At 39.9% G+C, this 14,966-nt stretch overlaps 1 protein-coding gene across 9 annotated transcripts in view; it reads left to right on the forward strand.

Moving 5' to 3' along the window:
• GIGYF2 (GRB10 interacting GYF protein 2) overlaps window positions 1-14,925 on the forward strand; it is a 136,232-nt gene extending 121,307 nt beyond the window's left edge. For 7 of the 9 annotated variants that reach the window (XM_077869259.1, XM_077869260.1, XM_077869256.1 and 4 more), the window contains 7 exons: window positions 1,986-2,108; window positions 3,037-3,246; window positions 3,375-3,580; window positions 4,782-4,936; window positions 6,479-6,696; window positions 8,731-8,878; window positions 13,068-14,925. In XM_077869259.1, the coding sequence (XP_077725385.1) occupies window positions 1,986-2,108; window positions 3,037-3,246; window positions 3,375-3,580; window positions 4,782-4,936; window positions 6,479-6,696; window positions 8,731-8,878; window positions 13,068-13,135 (1,128 nt within the window). In that variant the 3' untranslated portion in view covers window positions 13,136-14,925. Of the gene's footprint in view, window positions 1-1,985; window positions 2,109-3,036; window positions 3,247-3,374; window positions 3,581-4,781; window positions 4,937-6,478; window positions 6,697-8,727; window positions 8,879-13,067 lie in introns of those variants that run through there. The other 2 variants (XM_077869258.1, XM_077869264.1) reach the window with 2 other exon arrangements.
• Window positions 14,926-14,966: the final 41 nt, after the last annotated feature.

Genomic DNA, 14,966 nt, shown 5'->3' on the forward strand with positions numbered 1-14,966 from the left:
AGTGGGCAGACAGGATGCTGGTTGAATTGGAAAATGTCCTGAGGCATTGATGGAGTGATGGGCTATTATTTCCTATGGACAAATAAGATTTAAGGAAAATAATAACTATGTGTAGACATTTGTCTGCCATGTAAAGAAGACAGATTTGTTCTGCATTATTCCAAAGGGCAGACCTGTGAGTCATGAGTGTCGAGTACAGTGAAGTATATTTTGGCACAGCAAGTGGGAAGATCTCAGAGGTGCCTGAAAGGGGAGGAGGCCATTTGGCAAGGGGGTACATCTCTTCTGCTGCTGGCTGAGGTTCTTTTTTTTTTTAATTAATTTAATTTAATTTAATTTAATTTAATTTAATTCTATTTTATTCTATTTTATTATTTATTTATTGATTGATTGATTGATTGCTGGCTGAGGTTCTGAAGAGGACTGGGGAATGTTTCCCGGGGGTATGCTAGGGTGACACATCCACTGGACTTACAGGCAACGTTGGAAGTTACTGGCCAAATATCTGCATCAGAGTTAGAAAATACACAAATTCTTTGGCTTCACCTTTGGATCTTCTGATTCACTGAGTGTGGGGCCAACGCATCTGCATTTTTACAGGTCCTCCTAGATGTTGCTGCCAGGTTTGAGATCTGTTGCAGTATTTGATCTTGATTGTGCCTTCCACTGTGTCATTTCCTGTGGATAATATGAATTCACTTATGCTCGACTTTGCCTACCTACCCTCCAAGTCTTTCTCTCTTAACTTCCCTCCTTCCCTCTCCCCCATTACAGCAGGGGTGCATTTTGAGAGAAAGGTACCTATTACCTATTGCATTGGCCCCCAGATGTAAAGGATTGATGATGTTCTGTAGCACTGAAGGTAATATTAGTACTCATTTGGTAATGTCAATAACAGTTTAAATTGTACCCTTATCCAAACAGCTCTAGGTTTAGAGATTTCTACTGTAGAGCCATTCTCCTTTGGGTTTCTTGGGCATTTTATTGGATCCGTGTTCATGTATTCTTTTTATTAAACATACTTCAAGTCTCCTTAGATTTGTGTTTTGTTACTTTGTTAAGAGCCACAAGATGTCTCAAAATTTTAGTGTAGCTTTTTCTGGCTTGGAAGATCAGGAGATTCCCTTAGAATATCAGGTGTTTGAGAACATTAAAATATTCAGAACTTGAAAATTTATACTCTATTTTAGCCAGTGATTTTAAAGGTACGAAAAATAGAATTATTGATTAAAAACAGCTTGGTGATTATGACTGGAAGCTACAGTCTGGCCAACTGACTTTTTCTTGTAAAAGACTGATTAAGAACTGATTTCATGAGAGAACTGATTAAGATAGATGTTCACCACCTCAGCTTTCCCTTCAGAAATCTTGTCCTTAAACATTCACTAGAAAGTAGCATATTATGTGCTTTATTTTCTCCTTGGATTAAAAATTTAATGATTCTTCTGTCTACTCCTTTCTCTTTATATATTGCTGTATATGTCAATGCTGGATATAACAAATTTGTAATCCCAAAAGGTAGGTCAAATAAGTATATTGTGTATATTTTAAGCTCTCTAAAATAATCTTAGGTGTGGAATAGTGACAATAATTTTATTTTTTTAGGAAAGATTTTATTTATATGAATAGTAGAGAGCACGAGCGGGTGGAAGGGGCAGAGGGAGAGGGAGAATCAGGCTCCCTGCTGTGCAGGTCTCAATCCCAGGAACCTGGAATCCTGACATGAACTGAAGGCTGACACTCCAACCAACTGAGCCACAGAGGCGTCTCTATTGACAAAAAAGACCAAAAAAATTTTTTTAAAGCAAACTAAAAGAATTCTAATATGCAAAAGAATCACAGGGGGAAATTTGAATTGAATGTTATAAATGGAGCTGAAGGAAAACATCAATGTATTCTTGTATATAAATGTGCAGTATTGCCTCTTTGTTTTTGTTTCCTGTGTACATTTCCTCACCAACTCTTTTGCCTTCCTTTTTTGTTAGCTTCCCTCTTCTTCCACATGGGGCCAGCAGTCCAATACAACAGCATGTCAGTCCCAGGCAACGCTGTCATTGGCTGAAATCCAAAAACTAGAAGAGGAACGAGAACGGCAGCTTCGAGAGGAGGTAAATTTTAGAAGTAAAAGCGGTCTAGTCAAACACTCTTCCAGAATGGCTGGTGTGTGTTATGGGTGAGGTTAGTAAAGATCATAATTATTGTCAGAATTGCTGTGTATCTGAAATGGATGCTCATTATTAAACTCTTTAGCCTATAATAGGAATAACATTAAGATTAGGGAACACGAATGTTCATTTACCTTAAATATTTTGTTGTAGCTCTTGAAGAAGTAGCTCATAAATAAAAATAAATGAGTTTTTCAGAATTATGGCTTTATGCAGATATCCTCCTTATAAAGTTGATTTTTAGAATACAAAATACATTTTTTTTCCCTCTAAGGATACTGGGTTTTCTGACTAGCTAGAAAACTTAAATATGACAGAAAGAAAGTTTCTCTGCTTATAAGTCTATATCCTGAAGCTTATCATTAGGATTAAAAGGATACGAGTGTGAAATAAGAGGGAATAAAGGAAGAATACAGGGCAGCCCCGGTGGCTCAGCAGTTTAGTGCCACCTTCAGCCCAGGACAAGATCCTGGAGCTCCGGGATCAAGTCCCACGTCGGGCTCCCTGCATGGAGCCTGCTTCTCCCTCTGTGTGTGTCTCTGCCTCTCTCTTTCTCTATGTCTCTAATGAATAAATAAATAAAATCTTTAAAAAAAAAAAAAAAGGAAGTTCATATGTATTTCATTTCAGTGCTTAGCCAAAAGTCCTACTTAATTTTTAAGAATTTAAAAAATTGGATTTGGTCTTTTTATTCTCCTCTTAGTGTCTCTGGTAGTTTACATCTTTTTTTTTTTTGCAGCAAAGTAGCTAACCCTTTCATGTTTAACTTTGTATAGCTGTTATGTATTTGCATTCCACTTACCATACTAGACAGTAGTAACTAATCTTTTTTGAAGACCAGAATCTTAAGCTAGCTCCTCTTGTGCAATAGCAAAGACGCCAGCAGAGGGAACTGATGAAAGCTCTGCAGCAGCAGCAGCAGCAGCAGCAGCAGAAACTCTCTGGATGGGGGAATGTCAGTAAACCTGCAGGCACTGCGAAGTCTCTCTTGGAGATACAGCAGGAAGAAGCCAGGCAGATGCAGAAGCAGCAACAGCAGCAGCAGCAGCACCAGCAACCAAACAGAGCCCGGAATAATACGGTGGGTTCATCATCTTTTCCTAAGCACTCATTGTATGGTTTGGAGGTTCTCTTTTCTGACTTTTGTGGACTCTGTTTTTCTTATTTTAGTATTGTTAACCACATCATTTGTCTCTTCTTCTTTAACAGCATTCCAACCTGCACACCAGCATTGGGAATTCTGTTTGGGGCTCTATAAATACTGGTCCCCCTAACCAGTGGGCATCTGACCTAGTCAGTAGTATCTGGAGTAATGCTGACACTAAAAACTCCAACATGGGATTCTGGGATGATGCAGTGAAAGAGGTGGGACCTAGGAATTCTACAAATAAAAATAAAAACAACGCCAGTCTCAGGTAGGGCTCAAAATAATCAATCCTATGCTTCTTTGAGGGTTAGGGGATGGGGCGTGTGGGAAGTGGGGTACTGGGTGGACAGGGAAAGATAGTTATTTAGTTTTTGCTTATTTTCATCTGTGTCCAAGCATGGGAAGTTGTAGTTTGGTGATTGCTTTCTTCCCCATGGAAGCACATCTGAATTTTACTAGGGGCTCTTTGTACTGCTAGGCACTTAGTCCATTGCCTGTCACATGGTAACCACTTAATAAATATTAGGAATAGTATGTGTGTGTGTGTGTGTGTGTGTATAACATTTCTCTAAGATACTCTAGATCTTAGCATTTTTCTCTAAATTTATATTTTAAGTTAGCTAGACTATAGTGAGTATTACAAACACCTCTCTAATGACCTTAAACCTATTTATTTTTATGATAGAGTTCCACTTCACCTTTGTCTTTCTTTCCTCAGTATGCAGTGTTATTGAATGAGCATGGGTTTTAATGATAAATATGTGAACTCAGTTCCCAGCACTGCCACTTACTAGCTGTGTGACCTGTGTGACCTTGGGCAAGAGGGAACCTTTTTGAGCCTCAGTTCCCTCATCTGTAAAATGAAGATAATGACTTCATGGGTGTGTAGTTGTACAGATTAAATGAATACATAAGAAGTAGTTAGTGAAGTGCCTGGCACATAGTAACTACTTAATAAATGGTAGTGTTGTCAGATTGTTTCTTCTTGTTTGAGGGTCTAATGTATTAAGAATAGGACTCTAAACAACTGTCAGCTTATTGAGCAGCTTTGCCAGGCACTGTACTCTAGGCTTTTGCATACAGTATCTTTATTCTTTGTTGATAATCCAAAGAAATATTAGTACCATTTTACAGATGAGTAAACTGAGGCTTAGCAAAATTTTAAAACTCACCAAAGGGCACATAGGAAGAATTTAATCATTTCTCTGGCAAGAAGCCCTGTCTTCACAAATGAGAATATATTAGCTGAGGCTGCATTATAAGAGGGTACTGAGTCCCTCTGTCCCCAATCCAAATATTTGAAGGTTTTTTGGTTTTGTTTTGTTTTTTAAAATTCTTTTTGGAACCAAACATTGGATTACTAGACAGCCATCCAGTGTTGCCAAGACGTTATCTGTTTATGGTGTTGTAGTATAATCATATAGTAACAGTTTCTGGGAATATAATATCGCCCTATTGTTTTGCTTTAGTAAATCTGTAGGTGTGTCTAACCGGCAGAATAAGAAAGTAGAAGAAGAAGAAAAGTTGCTGAAGCTCTTTCAGGGAGTAAATAAAGCCCAAGATGGATTTACCCAGTGGTGTGAGCAGATGCTTCATGCCCTTAATACGGCAAATAACTTGGATGGTAAGAATTGGGGAGGGAAACCCAGCATGTGGAATAGCAGAGCAGGACCCACAAAGAGATTGACAATTTGGAATGATGGGCCAAAACTCAGGAGGTGAAAGCTAATGGAGATCAAATCCTGTAGATTTGAACAAGAACTCAACTCTCTAATGGTATAATAAGTACTACTTGTGAGAAAAGTCCTGTAATATTGTGCTCAAATAGGTTATCTGTGGTTGCCACAAAGTAAATGCTATCTCAGGCTGTCTTAAAAATGTGCAGGGCAGAGGAGGTCATAGTTCCATATAGGTCATTTAATGGGGGACATTGCCAGACAGTCCAGCTCCAAAGAAACATAACTTATGGTGGAGACAAAGGTTGTCATGGGCAAGAGAAGGCTGAAGTGAAGTGAGATCTTTCCCTTCCTGCCTTTGGGGGATGGGGGTGGGAATCATGTGACAGAGCAAGTAGACTTATTTTATGCTCAAGGAAACTAGGACCAATGACTGGAAATGAAAAGGTTTCAGTGCAATTTGAAGAAAAACTTGCTAATTATTAGTTGATCACGAAGAGAATTCTTTGCCTGAGATTGAAGTGAGTCCTTGCCCCAACCCCAAAATGTTTGCACCAGAGACCAGTCAGCTTGATGTGGAAGGGATTCCTATAACAGATAGGCTACTTTGAACTCGTCCACCTCCAATGATTTAATTAAAACCAATAATCTTTTAGAAACAGAACATTAAAGGAATGGAAGAATTCCTTTACAGCACTGTAACAAAATCTTATATTCTGGAAGAGCCAGGGAAAAAATAACAAATAATGGCCAGCTACCATTCATTAAGCACCTATCATGTGCTAGGCACTTTCTAGCAGTTAGCATATGTTATTCCAATTATTTAACTTTTGCAGTAATTTCATAAGATACTTACACAATGTAGGTGATATTATCCCCATTTTATAAATTAGGAAACAGAGGCTCAGAATGGTTAAGTAACTCATCAAGGTCACACAGCGAGCAAATTTCAGAGTCAGGATTTTAACCCATGTCTGTCTAACTCTTGATACTTGTGCTTTTTCTCCCGCACCACACTGCTTGTATGTTCATTTGATTCCTCTCTAAACATAACGTATGTCAGTGAAGTGAAAGTTCCTAGAGGGTATGACTATATTCTTAGTATCTGTCAAGGTGCCTGATACACATCATAGCACTTAATAAATATTGATTGGATTTAAGGAAAGAAAGAATGAATTTCCAGATAACTTCGGTCTTAGGCAAGCAATTGTTGGAGTCAACATAACATTTAGTGAAACTATACATGCATAATATATCTTTGTTTGACTCTGTGCTATTTGAGATAATTTTGGGCATTGCAGTGACAGTGGGCTTTTTTTTTTTTCCTGCAGAGTAGCTTAAAGAATATTTAACACAATAGCTATATATGTTTTAAGTTTGCATCATTAGAGTCAGCAGTAGGTGTGACAGTATATTAAAAACTGACACTGATTCTTTACAGGTGATATTTCATTGTTACTCTTTATTTCTTTTCTCCTCTCATGTTGCAGTTCCCACTTTTGTTTCTTTCCTGAAAGAAGTAGAATCTCCTTATGAGGTCCATGATTATATTAGGGCCTATTTAGGAGATACCTCTGAGGCCAAGGAGTTTGCCAAGCAGTTCCTCGAGCGCCGTGCCAAACAGAAAGCCAGCCAGCGGCAGCAGCAGCAGCAGCAGCAGCAGCAACAGCAACAGCAGCAGCAGCAGCAGCAGCAGCAGCAGCAGCAGGTATAAGCCCATGATTGGCGCCATGCCCCTGTCAGCAAGTAGTAATGCCTTGAAGCATTGAGCAACCAGAGAAATGAAAACTAAAACAAATGATGCCATTTTTGTACATCAAGTGACCATAGCTTCTTAAAATGAGGTAGACTTGATATTTTCAAATGGCATGTCCAGCTTTGTGAATTTCCCAAATGGCCTACTAGTTCCTTTCTCCTTGGTTCATATATGTGCTTCAGTCAGATTGCAGATTCCAATTTGTCACAGATACATTTTTTGAATAGTTAGAAACATTTTTTTGATAGTTAGAAACCTACAAATCTCCAGTGCTCAAGATGCCCTGTTACTCAATATTGACAGCACCTTAGCATGCTGGATATGCCATATATTGTTGATAGGGATGTAAAAGGTATAGTCCGTTCTCATTATTTGTGGTAGTTTGTAAAGTTGCCACTAATGCTGAATTAGCGAATACTGAACTTTTGTTCCAGAGAAAACACCCAGTTAGGTTTCTAGAACTTCTGGTCATAGCATTTTTTGTCAGCTGATCAATACATTACCTTGTTTTATGTGTGTTTCTGTTTGAAGATGCCTTATTTACTATATTGTTGATTCCTTGGACTGAACTCCTGGCCCGCAGCACTACAGCTGCTTACCTCGCACCTGCCTTTTCTCCATAAGCATGTCACAGCCTTTTTGGAACACTAGATAGCACTTAACACTTGGGGGCCATTTTAAACAGTGACAGCACTAACAAGCAAAAATGTGAGCCTCATGACACTACGGAAACTGAAAAAAGATGATCGTTTTTACTGTATGAGAGCGGAGACAAGAAGGTGGAATACTGTCCTGTTCCACCTCAACTGGGAATGTGTTTCCTCAGGCAACTCAGGTTTTTTACTGCTCTGGACATTCACAGTTCAGGAAAACCATAAAAGCCCTGCAAGTTTTGATTTTTGGGGTTATGGATAAATTATAGCCAGTATGTAAATTTGGAAATAGGAATCTGAATAATGAGGATCAGTTGTACAAGTTTTCTAAAAGATGAGGCGGCAAGGCTCATGGAGAGCTTAAGAATATTCATATCCTTCAATCCTATAATTCTGCCACAGATAATGTTTGTTACAGCGGTCATTTCTGGGAATATAAAAGATACAGTGAAGTACATTAAAAATCCGTTTGGGTGGATGGGTTAAACAAGGATCAAGGGAAGGAAAGTAAACAGCACTAGGAGAAATAGAGAATCAGAAGGGAAAACATCGTCTTTACATTTGTGAAGTGGCTGCTCCTGTGTGCTGAAATTGGAGGTGGGGGCCCACGCAATGTGTGCATATGCACATGTAGCCAGGCTCGTCCTTCCATGGTCATTTCTCTACTCTTCCTTCTCGTCCCCCACTGCCACTACCTGTGCCTTCAGCTAGCTCACTGAATCTGATCCCAGTTTAAAATGAATTGTTCTAATAAGGGCAACACTAAGTATGAATGGCTGGTAAACTATTTTGTAGTTGAACCAGTTGGTAGAAAGTATATGGATATTTTGGGGATCTTCTGGGATTGCCAATGGGAATAAAGTACATAATAATTTTGTTTGGTAACATACTGCCAGCTAGTCTGCAGCCTCTGTCCTCTCTGTCCTGGGGCTCAAGACAGAGGAACCTTATGTTTTGGTAGGTGAGGGGTGTAAATTGCTTGAGTACAGAGGTCTATTTGTGATTATTTGCTGTATATTTAATTTCATAGTGGCTGGAGACTCTATGTATACCAGAGAGGTTCTGACAGTTGTGTTGTCGCAGTGGGGTGGAAACCTAGAGCTACCAGGATAGGCCTTTTGGAGGCACAGAGCTTAAGTGGGATGTCTGAATCTAAATGAAGGGAAAAGATGGCTCAGTGGACTCCTCTTGGTTTCATTATTACTGGAATCCATGATAGGCTTTCTGTTTTTAATCTCATACTTGATAAGGTGAGGACTAATCAACCATGTTCCTGTCGTGGGCCATACTTGCATCTATTGTGTAACCCCAATTGTGACATCTTCTCTCACAGGACTCTGTGTGGGGAATGAACCACAGTGCACTCCATTCAGTATTTCAGACCAATCAAAGCAACAACCAACAATCCAATTTTGAGGCCGTACAAAGTGGCAAGAAGAAGAAAAAGCAGAAGATGGTCCGAGCAGATCCCAGTTTGTTAGGTGAGCAAAGCCAAAAATCTCAGCTGGGAGTTAGAGGTGTGCAGGTTATAGCAATTTCCTATGTGAATCTCCTGATAGAATGTTTTTCATAAAGGGAAATATTTCTTATACAAAATTAATTTTTTAAGCCACTTCAAAATAAGTAATATTTACTGGGCACATCAGTGCAAGAGTGATGCCTCGTGTGCTATAGGGAATAAGAAAAGTAATTACTTATACTTGTGTGATGCTTTAAACTTTGAAGCCTTATTTCATATATTCTATGAATTTCCCTAGAAGGCCTTTCAGTGTAGTTGGAAAATAATGCTAATGGAGAAAAGGAAAAGTTGTTAAAACTTAAACACTGATTTGTATAGAAACTGACCATAAGTCTAATCAGGTATTCAAATAACTAATATTTGCTGATATTCATTATATATGGGTGTATATGTATATATATATATAGAGAGAGAGAGAAAGACAGAGAGAGAGTGTGTGTGTGTGTATATATATATATGTATATATATATATATTCAGAGTCATTCTGCATTATGAGATCATGTTCCACTTTACCAGTGAGTAAACCAACGCCCTGAGGGTTTAGAACATTTTCTAAAGTCACACCATTATTTAGCAGTGGGGCTGGGATTTCAGAGAAGGCCTGTTTTCTTTCCACTCTTCTGTTAGCCACAACTATTCACGTCTAGCCTTGAGAACCAGAGTCTTCACACAAGACAGCTTCATGGAAACAGTGACACCAGAATTAGGGCTTTGAAAGACTGGCAGGAAGGACAGGCAGTGGTGTTTCTGGAATAATAAACAGTCTAGGCAAGCAGATGCAGACTGCTTGTGTTTCTTAAGTTGGCCAAACAGCTTCACAGACAATGATGAAATTAGAATGATTCTCTGTTTATGAGTGTCAAATAGACTATTAAGAACTGTGTTGTCCAGAGCAGAACGATTATATTGGCAAGATGGCAGGTTGGAGTGTTGGCCCAGGCAGCAGGCTGTGGTATAGACCAGGTAAAAGATCCTGGTGGCCTGGAGAATAGGTAGGGGTTTTGGTAGTAGAGATGGAGAGGAGTTAGATGGGTTTCAGAAACTTAGGGAACTGAATTGGCTGACAAGGGGAATGGAAGGCTTTGGGCAGCAGGGTGGGTAGTGCTGCCATTTGCTAAAAGGATGAGCCCTGGAAAATGGAGCAAGCTTAGGGGGATAACAACACGGTGTTAAAGTGTGTTGTGTGGGTCCAGTGTGGAATGCCTATGGGACTACAGATGGAGATCCCCTTGTGAAAAAGTAGAGAGCACAGCAGGAAGGAGATTGCCATCCTACCTTGCCCGTAGTAGGGTCTCTGCCTTCCCTCAAAGGTCTCCTACAGTGGAGAAAACAAAATGTTAGTAACAGAAACTTAACTTTGAGGATTGCCCTTTGGAACTGGGGCCTGAAAGCTGGCTTGGGAGCAGAGAGAGACCTGGTGAAATTCTGTTTTCTTCTGCCTGTCTCAGAATTGTATTATTAAGTTACTTATTTTACCTGCCTCAGAAATTTATGTTAAGAATGGATGGAACAGTCTAACATTTTACCCAGTTTTGACAGAAGTGGGTGAAAATAGATTTACAAGTGCCTCTGAAATTCTGGGTGTGGCTTCTACCAAGAAGCCCTTGTTGCTGTTTAGCTGTGTGGCACAGGAACCGTGGACTGTCAGGGGGGTGAGGTAAAAGTTCTCTGAATTAAATATTCAATCTGATTCCATCCCCATTACAGATACCAGAAAGAAAGGGACTTAAAACTCTCTTTGGGGGAATGAGGGTTATTTTAGGAATAGAGTTTAAGGAATACATATTATGTTGAAGGAACAGAAAAAAATATATAAGGAAAAGGGAAATAAATATTCAACAAAGTATTGAGAGAACTCACTTGTGTAGGCTTGGACCTTTTTATGAAAATGTCTTCTCAACTGAATCTCTATCTGAAAATTGCTCTGATGATTACTAACTTCTGCCCCTTGCCTACTCATTTCCACTTACTGCTATTTGTTTTATTGATTCACAGATTGAGAAAAATTAACAAATGTCTGTCATTCACAGTTCCCCATGTACAGAATGAGACAGTTCTAATTTGATCCAAAAGCATCCATTGAGAAAGTAGTCACTAATTAAAAGAGAACTTTGCTTCTAAAACAGACCATCAGGGGATCCCTGGGTGGCTCAGCAGTTTAGTGCCTGCCTTTGGCCCAGGGCATGGTCCTGGGGTCCTGGGATCGAGTCCTGCATCGGGCTCCCTGCATGGAGCCTGCTTCTCCCTCTGCCTGTGTCTCTGCCTCTCTCTCTCTCTCTCTCGCTCTCTGCCTCTCGCTCGCTCGCTCTCTCTCATTGATGAATGGATAAAATCTTAAAAAAAAAAAAAAAAAAGATCAACAGGGAGGCCCAACCTCATTTTAATGATCCATCGCCTCCATTGTACTCTGTCTTCCTGTAGTTTTTAGAGCTGCCAGATGCCATTGTGAACCAACATCCATTACTTAGATATGATAGATACACACGATGGCATTTTTTTTTTTTTTGAGATTTTATTTATTTATTCTTGAGAGACACAGAGAGAGGCAGAGACATAGGCAGAGGGAGAAGCAGGTTTCCTGCAGGGCACCTGATGCAAGACTCGATCCCAGGACTCCGGGATCATGACCTGAACCAAAGGCAGACACTCAACCACTGAGCCACCCAGGAGTCCCAGTTTGTATTATTACATTTCCACTTTTAGCACATGTAGCTTGTTTTCATTGCAGTTTATCTTTCTTGAGATACATGTGAAGTCAAAACCCTGCTTCGAAATAAAGTAATAGCTCATTTCATAGGCTGTTTGGTCTTTATGTTTTTATATTTATCTAATTAAATTGTTATTTCCAAGTAGGGACACTAAGCCTTTTGTTATTTTCAAGGAAAAAGTCATGGGTTGTGGGAACACTGTTGATGGGTAGAACTAAGGCTGGGGTTTGGAGCCCTAGCCTCTCCTAATCTTAGGCCTTGTAAGCAGCTTTTACCACAACTTCCTTAGCTAATAGTCATGTTTACATTTTCAAATCGTGATATTTTGAGTCAAGAATAAAATATAATTAAGCTATTTTTATTATGTAAGACTTTTTTTGTTTAGTACTACACTTAAAATGTGTCTTTGTTTGAAAACTTGAACATTAAAAAACAAAAAGGAGGGAGCAGAACACAATATTAACAACTGCTTTTAGGTAGGAGAGCATTGCCTGTTTACTTCTTGATATCCAAATAGCAGCTGAAACAGTTTGAGATTTCATTTAGGGTGGATGAACTGAAAGCTTTTTGAGAGCCGCTCATTACAAAGAAGCCCTGTTAAATAATACTTTTTTATCAATGTTTGATTATGGAGTTAATAGAAAGATTACATACATGTGGTAGATGGGATCAGATTTTCAAAATGTTGGTAGTGTTTGTGAGGACTGCTCATTGCCTTCAGTGGTGGTGCTCATACTGCTTTCTCTAAACCAGATTGCATTTTAGTTAATCAGTATGGCAGACTGAAATTCTTTCCTTTACAAGTCTATTTATAATAGGTTGATTTGAATAAAGTCTATCCTGTGATAGAATATCTAGGGTTGTAAGGATTTGGTAGTGGATCTTCCCTAAAACACCCCCTACCCTCAAATAGCAAAAATTCTTGGCCAAAATTTTGAAAAAACTTTTGACCCAATAAGGGGAAAAAGTATTCCCAGTAGTGAGTGGGACTGAAGTAGTACTACTACCACTTAGATGTCACAGTCATATGGTTGGATAGTTACAAAGTGTTTGGTGTGTGTTATTCCTGCCCCCCCCTCCCCAGCCCCCATCTCTGTTAAGATTCACCTCCCGAATGAACTTTCCCCACTAGCCAGCCTGTCTTAGCTTTAACACATGCTCACAGCCCAGATTCTTCTCAGGAATCTCTGACGCATTAGTTTGCAATTCTTTTTTTCCTCCCTACTTAAATTACACCAGAACCCTAAGAAATAAATAAAAACAAAGAATCTCTCATCAGAAGAGCAGAAATACCTCTCTCCAACCTTTATCCTTCCTTCTTCTTTTCTTTAGTATCCCTATGGCATACTAAAATGCAAGAGACTTCTATTCTAGCCCACTGTCTGGAATTCATCCCCACGATTGTCTCGGTGTGGTCACTCATTGCCAATTTTTTCCGGCAGGATTTTCAGTCAATGCTTCATCAGAGCGACTCAATATGGGTGAAATCGAGACTTTGGATGACTACTGAGCACCTGCCAGTGGACTGGCCTTCCTTCTCCTCTCCGCTGACCATGGATTCTCCACCTTTGGACACAACACTTACTCACCATTTACTCTTTATCACTCTGCAACAAATCACAGAACCGATCATCTCAGGCTTTTTCTTCTAGCCCTTTGTGTCCAAGATTCTTTAAACTGTTTTTGTTGGTGAGCATCTCAGACTGTAGATAAGTGGACTGGACCCTGTGTCTTGGGGGTGGCAGTTGGGATTACTCCCCAACAAGGCTGATTTTGGGCAGCACCTGTTTACTGTGCCGTGATTTCATCTACTGTGTCCCAGAAAGTGTGTTGGGATCTGCCAATAGCTATTTACTTTCTTATGTCACCTTTTTCCCTTCTATTTCTTTTCTTCTTCTTTTTAACCCCCTCCCCCACCCAAGGGCAAGGGGTCTAACTGGTGCAATCATGAAGAGAGTTAATGGTAACAGACATTGGCCAGCAGCACCATGCCATGAACTGTGACTTGAGTGTCCGACAAGACAGTCAGAGCACCCCCAGTCTGAAGGTTGCATTGCCACTGCTAACTTTGGGATTGCATCAGAAGAGGCCCTGAGTGGGGTGGAGTTTAGATTGGATTGGTTTGATGTTGCACACCCCTCGCCTGTTCTTTCTGAACATCCTTTCGGAGAAAGGATTCATGTTTTTCTTCATTAGATAGTGACTTCCAAGCAAGCTGACTTCTCCCTTAGCATATGCCAACCTGATTGGACAAAGGAAACCCTATGGCCTGGGAGAAGGACTTATTCTTAATTTTTCCTTTCTTACAAAAACTGATTTTTCCCATAAATATTTTTACTTCAGAGGACTAGGACCAGTTTGTTTTGGGCCTTTCTGCTGAAAATTTGTCTCGTTTAAGAGGCAGCTAGGATCTTTACCATATGTATGAATTTGTATAATTTCACTTTGGATAGGGATAAACTTTTGCTTCTGATAAAAGCCCGGAATTTCATCTGGTTCCTCAGAGCATTGCGTGTGTGTCTTGCTGTGGCCCCAAAAGGTTTTGTTTAAAGATTCTGGAGTGGCAAGTTGTTTGCCTTTTCTGAAAAGAAAACATACAAAACCTGACCATCTTTAAGACCTTCATCCATGGGAAACCACTACACAGGAGAATGCAGTGGGATGGAGGGGATGGGAGAGAATGGGAGAGAGAAGCCTGGTCTGGCTTCTGATCATGGCCTCCTAATACCCCTTCACTTCAATTATAAATGTATTCAAGCCCTATTTATAAACAAACACTCTTCCTGCCTCCCCAACCCCGGCAGAACATCACCTGGAATTGCCAGTCACACTTTGGTCTGGAGCCATTGGACCGTCCGTCCCTGTGTGAGAAGTGCTGTGGTTCGGGTGGCTCCTGGTAGAGCACCTTTTCTTTCTGTCATCATTGCCTGAAGAAGGCTGGAGTTGCTCTGAGAGCATTTTGGTTTTGGCTGATTATATTTGGTTTCTATTTTTATTCTTTTGGATCACCATTCTCCCTATCCCTTCTTGCCTCCTTCCCTCCCTCCCTCCCAAACATGTACAATAACTATACAGAGACTGCTACAAACTTGTATATAGTTTTTGGATCAAATAGCATGAGGAGATGGGGAACCATTAAAAGTTGGGACTCCTGCTCTCCTTTGCTTTGTAAATTCAAAAGTGGGGGGGTGGGGAAGAGGGATAGTTAAAATGTTTACAAAACTTTAAGCTCCCTCGGAATTTTGCCAGTGTGGAGGAAAATAAAAAAAGAACTTAAATAAAACGTGGTGGTATTCTGTCTGAGTGCCTCTTGTACTCACCTTTGTCAAGGCTAAGTCTTG

The sequence above is a fragment of the Canis aureus genome, chromosome 24 (genome assembly GCF_053574225.1).
Source record: "Canis aureus isolate CA01 chromosome 24, VMU_Caureus_v.1.0, whole genome shotgun sequence".
NCBI lineage: Eukaryota > Metazoa > Chordata > Mammalia > Carnivora > Canidae > Canis > Canis aureus.